This window comes from Rhinopithecus roxellana, chromosome 6 (assembly GCF_007565055.1).
Source record: "Rhinopithecus roxellana isolate Shanxi Qingling chromosome 6, ASM756505v1, whole genome shotgun sequence".
Classification (NCBI taxonomy): domain Eukaryota; kingdom Metazoa; phylum Chordata; class Mammalia; order Primates; family Cercopithecidae; genus Rhinopithecus; species Rhinopithecus roxellana.
Genome location: NC_044554.1, coordinates 80,316,515 through 80,335,482, shown reverse-complemented (window position 1 = coordinate 80,335,482; position 18,968 = coordinate 80,316,515). Strand labels below are relative to the sequence as shown.

Below are 18,968 nucleotides of genomic sequence, written 5' to 3'. Positions count from 1 at the left end.
CACTCAAATACATCCTTTAATTTTTACAACAGCTTCCGGGGGAAGGCGATTCCACTTTAGAGTTTTTCTTCCCTTCTAGCTGGGAGTTACCCTCCAAATTTTAACCTAATGACGTAAGCAAAATAAGCACACTGAAGAGGCTGAGAAAAACAGCTTACGACAGTCTGAGCTCTGTGAGGTCTGCAAAATGTATAAGGCCTAGAGGGACATGAGTATGGGACTTCGGTTATGCCCACCCCCTGCCCCCACATACACAATCCCATGCATACCCAATTGTCTAAAATCATTTTATTCCTGACTATCGGCCTCATCCATTACCTTTTTTTTTTTTTTTTTAAGACAGGGTATACTCTGTCTCCCAAGCTGGAGTGCAGTGGTGCGATCATGACTCACTGCAGCCTCGACCTCCTGGGCTCAAGAGATCCTCCTGTCTCAGTCTTGAAAGTAGCAGAGGCTACAGGTCCGCGCCACCAAGCCGGCCCCATTATCTTCCTATTCTTAGAATTTGTAATACACTGCGGGCGCGGTGGCTCACGCCTGTAATGCCAGCACTTTAGGAGGCAGAGGCGGGCGGATCACCTGAGGTCAGGAGTTCGAGACCAGCCTGACCAACACAGGGAAACCCCATCTCTATTAAACATACAAAAATTAGCTGGGCATTGGGGCGCGCGCCTGTAGTCCCAGGACTCCGTCTCTTAAAAAGGAAAAAGAATTTATCATACAAATAACAATAGGTAGCCAATTGATAGCTTTTTTTTTTTTTTTTTGAGACGATGTGTCGCCCAGCTGGGGTGCAGTGGCGCGATCTCGGCTCACTGCAACCTCCGCCTCCCGGGTTCAAGCGATTCTCCCGCCTCAGTCTGCCGCGGACCTTGCCAGGGTCCGCGCTGAGAGGACGTCAGGGGAGCCAGTTCCCCAGAATAACGGCTGAGCATGAGGGCTGCCTAACCTTGAAACCCAGCGCCCTCCTGATCCACACGTCCTAAGACGAATAAATCCTCACAGTCTTTGTGAAAACCCACCAGGGGAAGCACGTCCAAAAGTCTTTACCTCCCCAAACAAGTCTCAGAAGCGGGAAAACCAACGCCGCGAATGGGCGGGAAAGCCAGAGCGCCTGCAATCGCTTCACCTCATTAGCTAATTTTGCTGTCCTTCTCAGTGGCCCGCCTCCCTTGCTCGCGGGCGATATTTTCATTGGCTTTCGTCTGCTACGCGTCCAATCTCATTGGTTTGCTTTTCTGTTCGTCAGGCTTGGGTGCCTGGTGAAAGGCGGAGAGGGCGTCGCTATTGGGGCTGGAAGCCCCGCCTCCGCGTGCCGTGTGCAAAAACAAACAGCCGTTAGGTAGGCGGTGCCGGGGGGCGGGGTCTGGCTAGAAGGAGGCGCGCGATTGAACAGCAGCTGGGGTTCGAACCAGCAAGACAAGCGGGCATTGGCCGCAGCAGCGCGAGGCGGGCACGGGGTATTGTCCGGCTCCGGCGGCAGCGGTCGGTGCTGCGAGAGCGGCGGCTGCGGCGCGGGTCGTCAGCGGGAGGGCTCGCGGCCGAGCGGAGGCAGAGTCGGCGCTGAGAACATGGTAAGGGCGGCCGAGTGGGTCGGGGGCACGGGGCCTAGGACAGGGCCGGGGGAGCAGAGCGCTGAGGCCCCGGCGTCGGCGCCGCTACCTGTGGAGTCGGGAGTTTGCGGGTGTCGGGGCTTCGTCCGGCTGAGCCCCTCGCCACCCGCCGGGGGGCGCCATATCCCGGCTGCGGAGCCCGACACGGGTACCCGGGTGAGAGCTGGGCCTGGCCGGGTAGAGCGCGAAGTCTGTTCCGAGCCGGACAGGTCTGTCCCAACGCTGGTGACGCTGCACCGCCCGTCTTAGAAGGAGGAGGACGCCAGAATCCGGCTTGGAAATGTAGAAACAAGTGCCGGATCTTAATGTGATCGCTCCTCTGTATGAATGAGGTCAAATAGGCTGCCGCTATACAAGTTAGATAAGTCTTTGGCGATGTTTGGTTACGTAATCTCTCTGGCAGTCAATTTGAGGGTTTCTGCGAAAGGGTGCTTGTATTTGTGGTCTTTTGAGCTACAAAGAATGGTTTTATAGACCAGAACCGCACGATTTGTTCTAGGTGATTGCACAGGTTTGAAATGAACGCCGGTTATCTTCTGACCCCCATGCAGTTTGCGGTTTTCATTATAAAACGGTACTTTCCTTTGCCCTTGCTATGAATTTTCAGTCTTAAAGCATTCATCTTTTCATTCTGAAATTCAGATCTAGATAAGAAAAGTGTGGCTTTAAAAAAATGAAAGTGAATAGAACTTCAGCCCCATTTTAAAGTTGAGGGAAAGGAGAAAGTGCTAAAGGATACGCTCTGAGTTGCATCAAAGATTGTATAAAAATAGTAAGACTGTTATTATGGAATCTTATTTTTGCCGGTATTCGTGCTTTAAGCATTCTGCTGAAAGGTTACTTCAACGGGAGCTACCTGCTTAAAAGTTAACACCAGGCTGTCATTTCTCATACTGCAGATAATATTAGATGATTTGTGCTTGATGTGTCAGATATGGTATTTAATAGACTTAACACCTAACTATGAACAGATTGGCCAGTCGAGAGGACAAAATGTTTGGTTATTGTAAAATACCCAAATCTTATAGCTGGAATAGACTTTAGGGATAATTGCTTCCAACGTCTAACTTATAGTTTATTGTTATTGTAAAGTACTGTACTTTAACAAACTGAGGTACAGCCTATATCTAATCTGTAAAAGAATTTGCTCAGATGATTTTCATGATTCTCGTTTTTTGTTTGTTTTGAGACGGAGTCTCACTCTGTCGCCAGGCTGGAGTGCAGTGGCGCGATCTTGGCTCACTGCAACCTCCATCTCCCGGGTTCAAGCGATTCTCCTGCCTCAGCCTCCCGAGTAGCTGGGACTACAGGTGTGCATCACCACGCCCAGCTAATTTTTTGTATTTTTAGTAGAGATTGGGTTTCACCATGTTGGCCAGGATGGTCTCGATTTCTTGACCTCGTGAACCGCCCGCCTCGGCCTTACAAAGTGCTGGGATTACAGGCGTGAACCACCGCGCCCGGCCGATTCTAGTTTCTTAGATATTTTTCAGTCTCTAGTGATACGCTATATGTTTTATATCCACTTACCAGTAGCTAAAAATACATAAGTATTAACATAAGCTAAAAATGCAGGAGACATTGAGTCGTCGTTCTTGATAGATTTTAAACCTGAAAGGAAGTAAGCAGATGTCTGTTAAAACTGACGTGAAAGTGTCTTAGTATCCAGTTTGCAAATTTATCCAAGTGAAATGAACTCCCTCTTCCTCGTGTGTGTGTGTGTGTGTAATTTTTAAAAATCAGCAACCTTAACTCGGGTTAATATGATGTCAATTCTTGGAATAAAAAAATTATATTTGGTTTCTCAAGCACCAATTAAAATGAATGTTCAAAGCAGGGAGGCTATATATACAGTTTGAGGGGATATCGGAAAGAAAGTAATTATCCATTTATTATATAATTTTATATTCAGATAAGTTTGATACCATGAAAGTTTTCTTTTGTTAAGTATGAGAATTGTATCGAGAGTCTCTAAATGTTGGAACTAGTCATTTAATGTATTGAGGCTTTTAAAATCTGACTATATATCTATTTCTTTAAAAAGCAGAAAGAACAGCAAATGATGACGTATCTGAAACAGTGAGGATAAGATTGCTTAAGCAGAGTAGTTATTACATGACCTGCGGAGCCTGGGGAGTTTTGTAGTTGTTGGCTTCTCATTAGTGACTAGTTCTTATTTTTTCCAATCCAGTCATAGGAAGACAGTGGTTATAATTTTAGATGCCGGTTGAGAGGTTTTTAAGTGTTATATATTAGGCAAATAGAGATAAAAAAGGTTTTTTATTTGAGAAGTAAGACCTGTCTTGTTAGTGGAGCCGACCTCAAAAATCCAAAAATTATATTTTTCTTATATAACAACATAGTCAAAATTATTGAAACATATGAGGCATTCTGGTAGAAATCAAGAGCATCTCAGTTCTTACTGATAAATTTTAATCAGTCTCTTGCTGAATTACCTAATGTAAGAGAGTGAATATGAATTAGTTCTTAGATTTTTATTTTTCCTGTTTCTAATACCTGCCAAGGTTTTACTGTTTTTCTTCCATATTATCTTGGGTGACGCACTTAATTCACTTAGACATGCAATTAGAGGAAGTATACAGGGGTAATTTTTAGCTTTAAAAAATCTTCAAGGAAAGGGTTAGCTACAAAGGGGATATGCCATTTTGAAACTTACCATCTATTTTGAAAGTATAGCCCCTCAAACAGCCAATCCTGTAAACTGATTTAACAGTAAAGAAATAATCTATTTAAATGGTAAAAACAAAATATATGAGAGAAAATTAGTTTTCTTCTTAAGTCAGACCCTTAGTATTTCCTCCCTAGAGGCAAAAAGCATTTCTAATTTATAGTGTCACCTTCTAGAAATATGTGTGTACACACATACTTTATAATACCCCATATTTACTTAATAGCTCATTACATTTGCACATACTTTACCTTTTTCATGCAGAAATAGGTTTTTTTTTAAGCGTACAGTTCAGTGGCATTAAGTACATTTATAGTGTGCAACCATCACTGCCATCTGTCTCAAACTTTTTCATCTTCCCAAGTGGAAACTCTACCCATTCAACAGTAACTCGGCCAGGTGCGGTGGCTTATGTCTGTAATCCCAGTACTTTGGGAGGGCAAGGCAGGCAGATCGCTTGAGGTCAGGAGTTCAAGACCAGCCTGGCCAACGTGTGGAAGCCTTGTTGGTACTAAAAATACAAAAATTAGCAGGGTGTGGTGGCGCACACCTGTACTACCAGCTACTTAGGAGGCTGAGGCAGGAGAATCACTTGAACCCAGGAAGCACCTACCCCTGGCAACCACAAATCTGCTGACTATGAACTTTACTATTTTAGGAATCTCATAAGTAGAATCATACGATATTTGTCTTTTTTGTAACTGTCTTATTTTCCTTAGCATAATGTCCTCAAGGCCCATTTATGTTGTAGCTTGTGTCAGAATTTCCTTTTTAAAGCTGAATACTATCCCATTATATGTATATCATTTTGTTCATCCATCGTTGGACACTCAAGATTGTTTCCACCTTTTGGCTATTCTGAATAAAGCTTTTGTGAACATGTGTGTACAAGTATTTGTTTGAATCCTTGCTTTCAATTTTTGGGTGTATACCTAGAAGTGGAATTGCTAGACTATATGACAATTCTGTGTTTTATTTTTGAAGGTTTTTTTTTCTTGGAATATACTTTATTTTTCTGAGAGGTCTAAATATTTCTGTGGAAGTAATATATGTTACATTGACATTGATAAAAATTGTGAAATATTTCATGTATGCATAAAAGTTATATTGACTTGCAAGATTCTTCAATCTGGAAATTGATAAATATGTTAGTTTTTAGAAATCTCATATTTTTCAGCCTGGCACTGTGGCTCATGCCTGTAATCCCAGCACTTTGGGAGGCTAAGGTGGGTGGATCACTTGAGGTCAGGAGTTCAAGACCAGCCTAGCCAACATGGTGAAACCCCATCTGTACTAAAAATACAAAAATTAGCTGTGTGTGGTGGTGCGCACCTGTAATCTCAGCTACTCAGGAGCCTGAGGCCGGAGAATAACTTGAGCCTGGGAGGCGGAGTTTGCAGTGAGCCAAGATTGCCCCACTGCACTCCAACCTGGGCAACGGAGCTAGACTCCATCTCAAAAAAAAAGAGAAAAGAAAAATCTCATATTTTCAATAAGCGTTTAAGGTTTGACTTCTTTGATAGAAATTATAAAAGGTGATAGAATCCCATGTATATGAGGAAGGGGATCACCTACATATTTTTAACTACCTAAAGTAAAAGTAGAAGAAATTCTGTTTCCAGAATATTTTTGAAGTAGTATTTTCAACTCTTTTCATTCAAAAATTTTTTTTTGCATTTAGGCTGGAGGCAAAGCTGGAAAGGACAGTGGGAAGGCCAAGGCTAAGGCAGTATCTCGCTCACAGAGAGCTGGGCTACAGGTAATGAATCCATGCTGTCATTACATTACTATTTTCTTTACTGTTGTAATTTATGACCTATGTTTCATCGATTACAGAAATCTACTTGTATTACTACAAACTTTTTTTTTGAGGCAGAGTCTCGCTCTGTCACCAGGTTGGAGTGCAGTGGCGCAATCTCGGCTCACTGCAACCTCTGCCTCCTGGATTCAAGCGATTCTCCTGCCTCAGCCTCCTGCGTGGCTGGGACTACAGGTGCGCACCACCATGCCCAGCTAGTTTTTGTATTTTTAGTAGAGACGGGGTTTCACCATGTTGGCCAGGATGGTCTCAATCTCTTGACCTTGTGATCCACCCGCCTCAGCCTCCCAGAGTGCTGGGATTACAGGCGTGAGCCACTGTGCCTGGCCGAGAAATACTTTTAATCAGGAAACTTGGAAGGCCAAACTGTAAATTGTTATCCTTTTGGCAGTGGTTAGCCATTGAGAGTTTAAGCAAGAGGACAACATGATCCAGATGATACCGAAAGAAGGGGGATGGGAGTTTATATTGATGTGCACATTCTGTATTTTAGGTTTCCATGTATATTCCTAAATTAGAATTTATTTTAAGGCATACTTAATTTGAAGTAGAAAATGGAAGGCCAATGAAGATTATTGCAGTGATTTAGGAATAAAGTAACGTACTTGAATGGGAAGCAGTAGAAATCATGTGTGTGCAGAAAATAGGTGAAGCAGTATAAGGTTGAGAGGAAGTCAGAAGTTTCTCTAAGGCTTAGAACCTAAGGAACAGAGGAGTTTGTAATAGGATCAAGTTATGAGTAAATTTAAATGGAATCATTTTGAAGTTTACTAAAACATCCATGTGAAAATGTCCAGAAGTTGGAAACGTGAGTTCAGCTTTCTAAGAGAGGTGATAGAATTAGGAATTTGAGATCATTTATGTAAAATTGATAGTTTATGTTATGGATGAGTTCCCTAACCTAAGAGAATGAGAAAGGAGCACAAGGACATTGGAGGACCCCTCAAAAACTTTTAAGAAAAGGCTGAGGAGTAGTCAGGGTTGGTATGAGAACTCTGAAGTCTAAGAAGAAATGTTTTTGAGGGCCTACTGTATGCCAGACAACATAGTGGTTACTAAGGATACAAAGGAAAAGAAGACATAAATCTTGCTCTTAAGAAGCTTTTGGTCACTTAGAGACGAAGTATAAATGCAAAAAAAAAAGATTGCTTGTGTTTATTAAGGAAGTAAAATGTCACTGCTGGCCTTCAAAAGTACTGTTTAACAGAAACCAAGTTAGGGTTAGAAAAAATGGGTGACAAGAAAGTAAGGGTTTCAGGATTTGTTTTTTAAATTCAGTCTTTGGAAAGAGACTTTCTAGACTGTAACTGGAAGCAGTTTTCATGGATTGTGAAGTTTTCAGTAAAGTCTGTAGAAGGAAAGGAACCAGCGGAAAGGAAGTAATTGTAGCTGTTGAAATAATGGAACAGTGAAGGGGTGAGGTAGGCCTGTAAGAAAGGGCACAGACAGGCCGGGCGCAGTGGCTCATGCCTGTAATCCCAGCACTTTGGGAGGCCAAGGTGGGCAGATCACGCAAAACCCCATCTCTACTAAAAATACAAAACAGACAGGCTTCCTGGCGTGCCTATAATCCCACCTACTCAGGAGGCTGAGGCAGGAGAATCGCTTGAAACCCAGGAGGCGGAGGTTGCAGTGAGCCAAGATGGCGCCACTACACTCCAGCCTGGGCGACAGAGTGAGACTCTATCTCAGTAAAAAAAAATAATAAAGGGCGCAGACAAGTGGGATTAGGATACTCTGAAATGAGAAAAGTACCCTCTTTTTCAGAAAGTAGAATCACAATGAGATAATAGTATTGATTTTTCTTAACTATCAGATCACCTCTTGAAACTGAAGAAAGAACATTTAATAAGATCTGAGGAAGGTATTGGAGGTTCAAAGTTGCATGTGCCTTTTATGTGAAGAGATTAACTAGACAGGAATTTGATCCATGGGTCATGTTGAATGTATAGTTGATGATAGCCCTGCATGGTTTTTCTTCATTTTAGAGTGATATTCTCCATATTATGCAGAGGTTAAAGATTTTGGACTGATTACCAGAACATAGACACAGGCCCTGGGAACTGTTAATTGCCTAATAGGTTTGACTTCTGATATGTGTGATCAAGTTTTTTATTATTTCATGGTTACTCACATTGTTCAGCCTTTGATTACAGTCAGTGCAATGTTAAGACTCTGCAGTGCTTCCCACTAAGACATCTCTCTTTTAGTTTCCTGTGGGCCGCATCCACAGACACTTGAAGACTCGCACCACAAGCCATGGAAGGGTGGGTGCCACTGCTGCCGTGTACAGTGCTGCGATTCTGGAGTACCTCACTGCAGAGGTTTGTACAGGAATGTCTTGTATATGGCAGTCCAGAAGGTGCACTAGTCTAAGTGACATAAACCCATGGAATATATTTGAAAAAAGACATATTATGCTCATTGGGGCTTTTTTGTTTTTTTGGAGATAGAGTTTCACTCTTGTTTCCCAGGCTGGAGTGCAATGGCCAGTCTCGGCTCACTGCAACCTCTGCCTCCCGGATTCAAGCAATTCTGCCACCTCAGCCTCCCAGGTAGCTAGGACTACAGGTGTGCACCACCGTGCCCAGCTAATTTTTGTATTCTTAGTTGAGACAGGGTTTCACCATATTGGCCACACTGGTCTCAAACTCCTGACCTCAGGTGATCCACCTGCCTCGGCCTCCCAAAGTGCTGGAATTACAGGCTTGAGCCACCACATCTGGCCTCATTGGTTTCTTTAACAGCACAGTTTGAGATGCATCTTGTCAGCTATTACCCAACACTAATGTAAAAGAACCTTGGTGTACTTGTTTTTAAAGCTAAGCAAGGGACTGGGCGCGGTGATTCATGCCTGTAATGCCAACACTTTGGGAGGCTGAAGCAGGTAGATTGTACACTTGAGTCCTGGAGTTCCAGACTAGGCTGTGTGACAGAGCAAGACCCTATCTCAAAGTAAAAAAAATTTTTAAAGTTAAGCAAAGGCCAGCAATCTCTTATCTTTTATTTTCATTTATTTATGTTGAGACTGGGTCTCACTGTGTCACCTAGGCTGGAGTACAGTGGCATGATCATAGCTCATTCCAACCTCAAACCTCCTGGGTTCAAGGGATCCTCCTGCCTCAGCCTCCCTAGTAAGTGTGACTTCAGGTTTGTGCCACCACACCTGGCTAATTTTTTTTTTTTTTTTTTTGAGACAGGGTCTTGCTCTGTACCCCAGGTGGAGTGCAGTGGCGCAATCTTGACTCACTGCAACCTCCACCTCTTGGGTTCAAGCAATTCTCCTGCCTCAGCCTCCCCAGTAACTGGGATTACAGGTACCCGCCACCACACCCGGCTAATCTTTGTCTTGTTAGTGGAGACAGGGTTTCACCATGTTGGCCAGGTCAGTCTTGAATTCCTGACCTCAGGTGATCCACCCATCTCAGCCTCCCAAAGTGCTGAGATTACAGGTGTGAGCCACCACACCAGTTGCTAATTTTTTATTTTTATTTTTTGTGGAGTTGGGGGCTCCCTGTGTTGCCCAGACTGGTTTCCAACTCCTAGCCTCAAGTGGTCCTCCCAAGGTGCTGGGATTACAGACATAAGCCACCATACGCTAGTGAACTTTGAAGTATGCATATAATCAGTAGAAGTATTTGTGAAGTTACAGCATAATGTTTTAGTTTATGAAGATTTGCGGTGATGTAAAGTTTTTCCAGTGTGATGATACATAAAAATCACAAATATGATATTAGAAGTAAAAGACTCAATCTGTTCTTCTGGTTCTCCGCAGGATTATACATACAAAATTGCTGTATCTTACTTAGTTTGAAATTTCAGGAAGACAAGTTAATTGGGCAAGAGTTCTTAATTCTTGGGTCGTAGACCACCACTTTCCCCATCCCTATTCCTCCTAAAAAAAAAATCCATTGGGAAGTCATGAAACTTCACCTACATTCCAGGCTGGGGAAGTAGTTTGAGTAACAAGTAGGCCAAGTGGTAGACACACTGATTCTGGTAGAAACAGAAGGGTCTTAACTTGGGGAAGATGTGATTGGGAGCTAGGCTGAGGAATTTAGCTTTTAATCTGTATGTCAGTTATCATTGCTGTCATTTTTTCATTAATCTCACCAAGTCATCTGTGTCCCACTGGGGATTTAACATTGAATTATGGATATTATGGATAGTTTCAACTTAGCTATGTCATGATTAAGAGGTGTTTTGTTTTTTGGGGTTTTCTTGTTTGTTTGTTTGTTTGTTTGGAGACAGGGTCTCTCTCTGTCTCCCAGGCTGAAATGCAGTGGCATGATCTCTGCACATTGCAACCTCTGCCTTCTGGGTTCCAGCAGTTCTCCCACCTCAGCCTCCGGAGTAGCTAGGGCTAGCGGTATGCATCACCACACCCGGCTAATTTTTGTTATTTTCTTGTAGAGACAAGGTTTTGCCATGTTAGCCAGGCTGATCTCAAACTCCTGACCTCAAGTGATCTGCCCGCCTCAGCCTCCCAAAGTGCTGGGATTACAGACATGAGCCACCTTCTATTAAAAGAGACCACCTGGCCTCTTGTATTTTTTTAAATTTTTAAATTTTAATTTAAAATACATTTTTAAACTTTTCTAAAAGCGTTAAGAAATTTCATAGCTGGGCACTGTGGCCCACGCCTGTAATCCCAACACTTTGGGAGGCTGAGGTGGCGGATCATGAGGTCAAGAGATCGAGACCATTCTGGCCAACATGGTGAAACCCTATCTCTACTAAAAATACAGAAACTAGCTGGGCATGGTGGCGGGCACCTGTATATAGTCCCAGCTACTCAGGAGGCTGAGGCAGGAGAATCGCCTGAATCCAGAAGGCAGAGGTTGCAGTGAGCCGAGATCACGCCACTGCACTCCAGCCTGGCGACAGAGCGAGACTCCATCTCAAAAAAAATAAAAATAAAAAAGAAAGAAATTTCAGCTATTAAGGGTTGTGCAGAAATAGACCACGTGGATATATTAAAATATATGACTTTGGCTGGGTGTGGTGGCTTATATTCAGCATTCTGGTTCACAAGGTTCAAGCCCCTTCTAAGCACCCCTTTTTTTAATCTTTGGGAACTTTGGTGAAAATGTTTAAAGTTAACACAGTGGGTCATGCCTGTAATCTCAGCACTTTGGGAGGTCAAGGCAGGCAGACCATTTGAGTCCAGGACTTCCAGACCAGCCTGGACAACATGGCAAAACCCTGTCTCTACAAAAAAATACAAAAAATTAACCAGATGTGATAGTATGCACCTATAGTCCCAGCTACTGGAGAGGCTGAGGTGGGAGGATTACCTGAGCCCAGGAGGTTGAGGCTGCAGTGAGCCATGTATTGCACCACTGCACTCCAGTCTGCCTGGCAGTGAGACCATGTCTTAAAAAAAAAAAAAACAGGCTGGGCACAGTGGCTCACACCTGTAATCCCAGCACTTTGGGAGGCCAAGGCTGGCGGATCATGAGGTCAGGAGATTGAGACCATCCTGGCTAATGTGGCGAAACCCCGTCTCTACTAAAAATGCAAAAAAAAATTAGCCGGAGTGGTAGCAGGCGCCTGTAATCCCAGCTTCTCGGGAGGCTGAGGCAGGAGAATGGCGTGAACCCGGGAGGCGGAGCTTGTGGTGAGCTGAGATCGCGCCACTGCCCTCCAGCCTGGGTGACAAAGCAAGACTCCGTCTCAAAACAGACAAACAAAAAAAAAACAATTTAGGTCAAGATTGGACAATGACTGTGTGGGTGCAGTCAACTTTTTTTTTTTTTTTTTAATGGAGTCTTGCTCTGTCGCCCAGGCTGGAGTTCAATGGCACGATCTCAGCTCCTGCAACCTCCACCTCCCGGGTTTAACAACTCTCCTGCCTCAGCCTCCCGAGTAGCTGGGATTACAGGGGTGTGCCACCACACCCGGTTGATTTTTGTATTTTTAAAGTTCAGTTGATTCTCATGTCTACCGAACACTGCTCTATTTAAAATGAAGAGGTGGCCTGGCACAATGGCTCACATCTGTAATCCCAACACTTTGAGAGGCTGAGGCAGGCAGATCACAAGGTCAGGAGTTTGAGACCAGCCTAGCCAATATGGTGAAATCCTGTGTCTGGTGTTTTTTTTTTTTTTTTTAGAAGGAGTCTCTGTCTTCCAGGCTGGAGTGCAGTGGCGCCATCTCAGCTCACTGCAAGCTCTGCCTCCTGGGTTCACGCCATTCTCCTGCTTCAGCCTCCTGAGTAGCTGGGACTACAGGTACCTGCCACCACGCCTGGCTGATTTTTTTGTGTTTTTAGTAGAGATGGGGTTTCACTGTGTTAGCCAGGATGGTCTCGATCTCCTGACTTCATGATCTGTCCATCTCAGCCTCCCAAAGTGCGGAGATTACAGGCGTGAGCCACTGCACCCAGCCAAAACCCCATCTCTACTAAAAATACACAATTACCCGGGCATGGTGGCAGGCGCCTGTAGTCCCAGCTGCTTCAGAGGCTGAGGCAGGAGAATCATTTGAACCCAGGAGGCAGTGGTTGCAGTGAGCTGAGATCACGCCATTGCACTCCAGCCTGGGCAACACAGCAAGACTTCATCTCAAAAAAAAGAAATTATTTTAAATTATATTTTAGGTTGAGTGCGATGGCCCACACCTGTATTCCCAGCACTTTGAGAGGCTGAAGTAGGAGGATCACTTGAGGCCAAGGGTTTGACACCAGCCCTGGCAACATAGTGAGGTCCCATCTCTTTTATTTTTTTATTTTATTTTATTTTATTTTATTTATTTATTTTTTTATTTTTTATTTTTATTTTTTTTTGAGACGGAGTCTTGCTCTGCCGCCCAGGCTGGAGTGCAGTGGCCGGCTCTCAGCTCACTGCAAGCTCCGCCTCCCGGGTTCCCGCCATTCTCCTGCCTCAGCCTCCCGAGTAGCTGGGACTACAGGCGCCCGCCTCGTCGCCCGGCTAGTTTTTTGTATTTTTTAGTAGAGACGGGGTTTCACCGTGTTAGCCAGGATGGTCTCGATCTCCTGACCTCGTGATCCGCCCGTCTCGGCCTCCCAAAGTGCTGGGATTACAGGCTTGAGCCACCGCGCCCGGCCTATTTTTTTTTTTGAGATGGAGTCTGGCTCTGTCGCCTAGGCTGGAGTGCGGTGGCCGGATCTCAGCTCACTGCAAGCTCCGCCTCCCGGGTTTACGCCATTCTCCTGCCTCCGCCTCCCAAGTAGCTGGGACTACAGGCGCCCGCCTCGTCGCCCGGCTAGTTTTTTGTATTCTTTAGTAGAGACGGGGTTTCACCGTATTAGCCAGGGTGGTCTCGATCTCCTGACCTTGTGATCCACCGGTCTCGGCCTCCCAAAGTGCTGGGATTACAGTCTTGAGCCACCGCGCCCGGCCTATTTTTTAAAAATTTAAAAAATACATTTGAAAACTTTTAAAAGCATTAGGAAATGCATTTCGGCTATTAAGGGTTGTACAAAAATGGACTACAAGTATCTATTAAAATATGTGACTTTGGCTGGGTGTGGCAGCTTACAGTTGTAATCCCAGCACTTTGGGAGGCTGAGGCGGGTGGATCACGAGGAGTTCAGGAGATCAAGACCATCCTGGCTAACATGGTGAAACCTGCCTCTACTAAAAATACAAAAAATTAGCTGGCGGGCACCTGTGGTCCCAGCTACTCAGGAGGCTAAGGCAGGAGAATGGCGCGAACCCGGGAGGCAGAGCTTGCAGTGAGCCGAGATTGCGCCCCTGGCCCTCCAGCCTGGGTAATAGAGTGAGATTACAGTCTCAAAAAAAAAAAGGAAAAGAAAAATGTGTTATCAGTTTATGTATTGTTTGTGCGTTTTGTATGTACAAATGCTAAGTGATCCTTCATTTGGAATCCAACCTCCTTCATTTGATATGCTAATCATGGATGCTTTGTAGGTGCTGGAGCTGGCAGGTAATGCTTCTAAGGATCTCAAAGTAAAGCGTATCACTCCGCGTCACTTGCAGCTTGCAATCCGTGGTGATGAAGAGTTGGATTCTCTTATCAAGGCTACCATAGCTGGGGGTGGTATGTATTACTACTTAAGCCTTGATTCTTACTGGTCTTTCTGACTAATATATCATTCAGATCAATAATACAGTATATTTGATTGGTTAACTAGAAAGCGTATAAACTTTAATTTCATAAATATTAAATCTATAACAATTCTAAGCTTTTCATAATGATCTGAATAAATATTTCTCCTTATACCCATATGTAATGCTATTTTTATTTTAGCCAGTTCTTTATCTAAATTTCATATGATACTTAAAGCCTGATGTTTATTTCCCATACCTTTTTAACTGTGTTTGAAAAATGAGTTGGAGAAGTCGCATAACATACACTGGGAAGGGTTGAAATAAATACACTTGAAAAGTGGGTCAGGATCAGTGAAAGTGAGAGGTAAGTTGGTGGTTCTTAATCTTATTTGGATAACCCTCAGAGAACATCATGAAAGCGATGGTTACAGCTGGGCGCGGTGGCTCACACCTGTATCTCAGCACTTTGGGAGGCTGATAGGCAGGCGGATCACCCGAGGTCAGGAGTTCAAGACCAGCCTGGCCAATGTGGTGAAACCCTGTCTCTACTAAAAATACAAAAATTAGCTGGGCATGGTGGTGCATGCCTGTAATCCCAGCTACTCAGGAGGCGGAGGCACAAGAATCACTTGAACCCAGGTCGCAGTGAGCTGAGATTACACCACTGCACCCCAGCGTTGGCGACAAAGCGAGACTATCTCAAAAAAAAAAAAAAAAAAAAAAAAAAAACCGTGGTTACTCTTCTCGAAAAATGCACGGAAAGTCACACAATTTTACCTACAGTTTTAAAGGGTTCACAGACCCGTGGGAGGTAGCCATTGGTTTAGATAGTTTAACAGTATCAGAATATGAAAAGGGACTTAATTTCATTTTTTGTATAATTAACTTCTTACTTGAGGCAAAAACTTTAAAAGTTTTTAATAACTTTTTTTAATTTCATTCTAGGTGTGATCCCTCACATCCACAAATCTCTGATTGGAAAGAAGGGACAGCAGAAAACTGCTTAGAGGGATGCTTTAACCAACCCTCTTCCTCCCTGTCGTTGTACTGTAACTGGGACAGAGGAAATAATGGGGATATGTGGAATTTTTAACAACAGTTAAATGGAAAAGCATAGACAATTACTGTAGACATGATAAAAGAAACATTTGTACGTTCTTAGACTCGAAGTTTGATAAAAGTACCTTTTCATGTGGTGACAGTTGTGTGTTGATTGGCTAGGTTTCTCCCGCGTGTTTTATACAAAAATGGAATTGATAAACCATTTTTTACAAAATTAATTTGTCTCAAAACTGTTCTGTTCATGATGTATTAGAAATATTTTGCTCAGACTTTAAATATTTTAAATCTCAGATTGGTTATTCAGAGTAACCTTGGAACAGAAATTGGGAATACAGCTTTACAATGATTGATACCATGGTATATTGACTCTTACATGCTATTGATCTGTAGCACCATTTTTTACAAACCACTAGGAAAAAAACCAGCCAATTAAATCATGATACACCATCAATTATGAGACATCCCAATTTGAGAGATGTTAGATTATGGAAAAGTGTGCATTTATGACTGAAATGGTAATGGAATTATTTGAATTCTATACTGAGCACTTACCATGTGCCAGGCCCTTTGCTGAGTGCTCTACTGACTAAGAAATTTTATTCCCCCCACATTATAGATGTGGAGTCTAAGGGTCACAGAAATTGTGTGCTATGCCAAAAAACATTCAACTAGTAGATAGAAAATGACAGAGCTATGATTCAAACCTAGATCTGGCTGACTTCAGAGCCTGATGTTCAGTTTATCAAAGGTTTTTCCTTTTGGTTTAAAATCCCAGTTTTTGGCCAGGCATGGTGGCTCACGCCTGTAATCCCAGCACTTCGGGAGGCTGAGGCTGGTGGATCACTTGAGGTCAGGAATTCGAGACCAGCCTGACCAACATGGTAAAACACTATCTCGGCCAGGCACAGTGGCTCATGCCTGTAATCCCAGCGTTTTGGGAGGCCGAGGTGAGCGGATCACAAGATCAGGAGATCGAGACCATCCTGGCTAACACAGTGAAACCCCATCTCTACTAAAAAAAATTAAATAAAATTAGCTGGGTGTGGTGGCACGTGCTTGTAGTCCCAGCTACTTGGGAGGCTGAGGCAGGAGAATGACGTGAACCAGGGAGGTGGAGCTTGCAGTAACCTGAGACGGCACTACTGCACTCCATCCTGGCAACTGAGCGATACTAGGTCTCAAAAAAAAAGTCTCTACTAAAAATACAGAAATTAGCCAGGCATGGTGGTACATGCCTGTAGTCCCAACTACTTGGGACACTGAGGCACAAAAATCACTTGAACCCAGGAGGCAGAGGTTGCAGTGAGCCAAGATCACACCACTGCATTCCAGCCTGGGTGACAGAGTGAGACTCTGTCTCAAAAAAAAATAAAATCCCAACTTTTAGTAGTCTCTTAGTAATGCAATAACAGTAATTTGTACAATCTTTTAAAAATTATTTTTATTTATCAGTTTCCAAGAAACTTTTTTTGTTTTGAGACAGGGTCTTGCTCTGTTGCCCAGGTTGGAGTGTAGTAGCATGATCCTGGCTCACTGCAGCCTCCACCTCTCAAGCCCAAGCAGTACTCTTACCTCAGCCCTGCAAAGAGCTGGGACCGTAGGGACATGCCACCATACCCGGCTAATTTTTTTTATTTATGTAGAGACAGGTCTCCCTATGTTGCCCAGGTTGATATTGAACTCCTGGCTCAAGCCATCCTCCCCACTTGGCCTCCAAAGTACTGGGATTACAGGCATAAGCCACCATGCCCTGCCCTAAATAACTGTTAAACTTGAGTTAATGTACTAGTAGGCCCTTAGAAAATTATATTTTTCTGCTTGCAAGTCTTCATTAAAGAAGGAAATTTTTAAATGTTTTATAGTATAATGCTCTCCAAACTCATTTTTTTTAAACATTTTATTATGGAAATTTTCACAAATACACAAAAAGAATAGCAGAATGAAGCCCCGTGTACCCATCCTCTAACTTCAACAGCTGTCCTGTGGTCAGTCTTGTTTACCTGCATCCCCACCTGTCCCCTGCCCCAACCCACAGGGATCAGTTTGAGTCCCATTACAGGCATAGTATTTTCATGTCTGTGTGATCAGAGACATAATTCAAATATAACTCTAAAGATAGGGTACTTTTTAGAACATAACCACAATACCATTGTGTAAGACTGCTAAAACATTTTTTGATGGCAAGTACCAGTCAATATTCAAACTTCCTGATTGTCTCATAAGTTTTTTTTTTAACAGTTGGTTTGTTTGAATCAAGATCCAGACACAGATCTAGATCTTGCATTTTGTTAATCTAATCTATAGATTTAACTTTCCTGTTTTTAATTTTTGAAGAAACTAAGTTGTTCATCCTATAGAATTGTCCCTCAGTGGACTTTACTGAATGTATCCTAATGGGATCATTTACACCTTTTCTGTCCCCTATATGTTCTGTAAACTGACAGATCTAGAGGGCTTTTGTTGTTCTGTTTTGCTTTTTCACAAAAACAATTCATAGGTGATATATGCTCCCTGTTGTAGCACATCACGGCACATAATGGCTCTCATCTTGTAACATTAAGATTGATAGTAGGTTTGGATGCTGCCAGCCCACTCCATTCATTATAAAAGTTCTCTATCAGCTTTTCCCCTGATGGATTTAGCCATCATTAATGTTATTTGCCCAGATCTGGGATTCTATTAGAGGTTGCCAACTGGTGATATCTTGTCATTCCTTCTGCATCTATTAGCTGGAATCCTATAAAGAACTTTTGCTCATTAATTCACAAGGCAGGATAAAATAGAAATTTCAAATTCTGATTGAATTATCTAGGCACCCATTTTGAAGTTTCTGTATTGAGAGTCAGGCCTACAGTAAAAGCAATAGAAAGCTGATTGTTTAAAAAAAGAAAAACAGGGGGTGCAATATAATCAACAGACCTTCCTTTGGCTGAATCACTTGATTCAGGGCAATTTTTACTACAGTTTTATAGATAATTGCTTCAAATGTCTAATTCATTTTGGTTGGATAGTTACTTGACTACATAATTTCTTCCCAGGGTTGTACTTGTTTTCTAACAAAAAACTCAGAACAACTAGGCCAGGTACTCTGGGTCTAACTCTCACAGTTATCATCAGTCTTGTTTCATTTGTACCCAACCCCATAAGTTATTTTAAAGCATGTTCCAGCTATCATATCACTTCATGTATAATATCTTAATACATACCTAAAAGATAGCTTTTATTTAAAAAAAATTTTTTTTTTTTTTCAGACAGAATCTTGCTCTGTTGCTCAGGCTGGCGTGCAGTGGCACGATCTCAGCTCACTGCAACCTCCACCTCCCAGGTTCAAGTGATTCTTCTGCCTCAGCCTCCTGTGTAGCTGGGATTACAGGCGCCTGCCACCATGCCTGGCTAATGTTTGTTTGTTCTTTTGTTTTTGCTTCTGAGACAGGATCTTACTCTGTTGCCTAGGCTGGAGTCCAATAGCCTAATCTCAGCTCACTGCAACCTCCGCCTCTCCTGCCTCAGCCTCCCAGGCAACTGGGACTACAGACATGTGCCACCATGCCCAGCTAATTTTTGTGTGTTTTTTGTTTGTTTGTTTGTTTGTTTAGTAGAGATGGGGTTTCACCATGTTGGCCAGGCTGGTCTCAAACTCCTGACCTCAAGTGATCCACCCACCTCAGCCTCCCAAAGTGCTGGGATTACAGGCATGAGCCACTGTGCCCAGCCTAAAAAGTATTTCTTATCATTAAAAACAACACCCA

General features: G+C 43.2%; 1 protein-coding gene across 3 annotated transcripts; it reads left to right on the top strand.

Moving 5' to 3' along the window:
• Window positions 1–1,369: 1,369 nt before the first annotated feature.
• Window positions 1,370–17,673, top strand: LOC104671155 (histone H2A.V). Of its 3 annotated transcripts, XM_010374580.2 has the most exons (5): window positions 1,370–1,574; window positions 5,984–6,061; window positions 8,332–8,445; window positions 14,017–14,146; window positions 15,103–15,437. In XM_010374580.2, the coding sequence occupies exons 1-5, from the start codon at window positions 1,572–1,574 to the stop codon at window positions 15,162–15,164; spliced, it is 387 nt and encodes a 128-aa protein (XP_010372882.1). In that variant the 5' UTR covers window positions 1,370–1,571; the 3' UTR covers window positions 15,165–15,437. The 3 variants fall into 3 exon arrangements, with proteins under 3 accessions (XP_010372882.1, XP_010372883.1, XP_030788321.1); XM_010374581.2 differs by lacking the exon at window positions 8,332–8,445 and having other exon boundaries at window positions 1,423–1,574; window positions 15,103–17,673; XM_030932461.1 differs by lacking the exon at window positions 14,017–14,146 and having other exon boundaries at window positions 1,423–1,574; window positions 15,103–17,673.
• The last annotated feature ends 1,295 nt before the right edge of the window (window positions 17,674–18,968 follow it).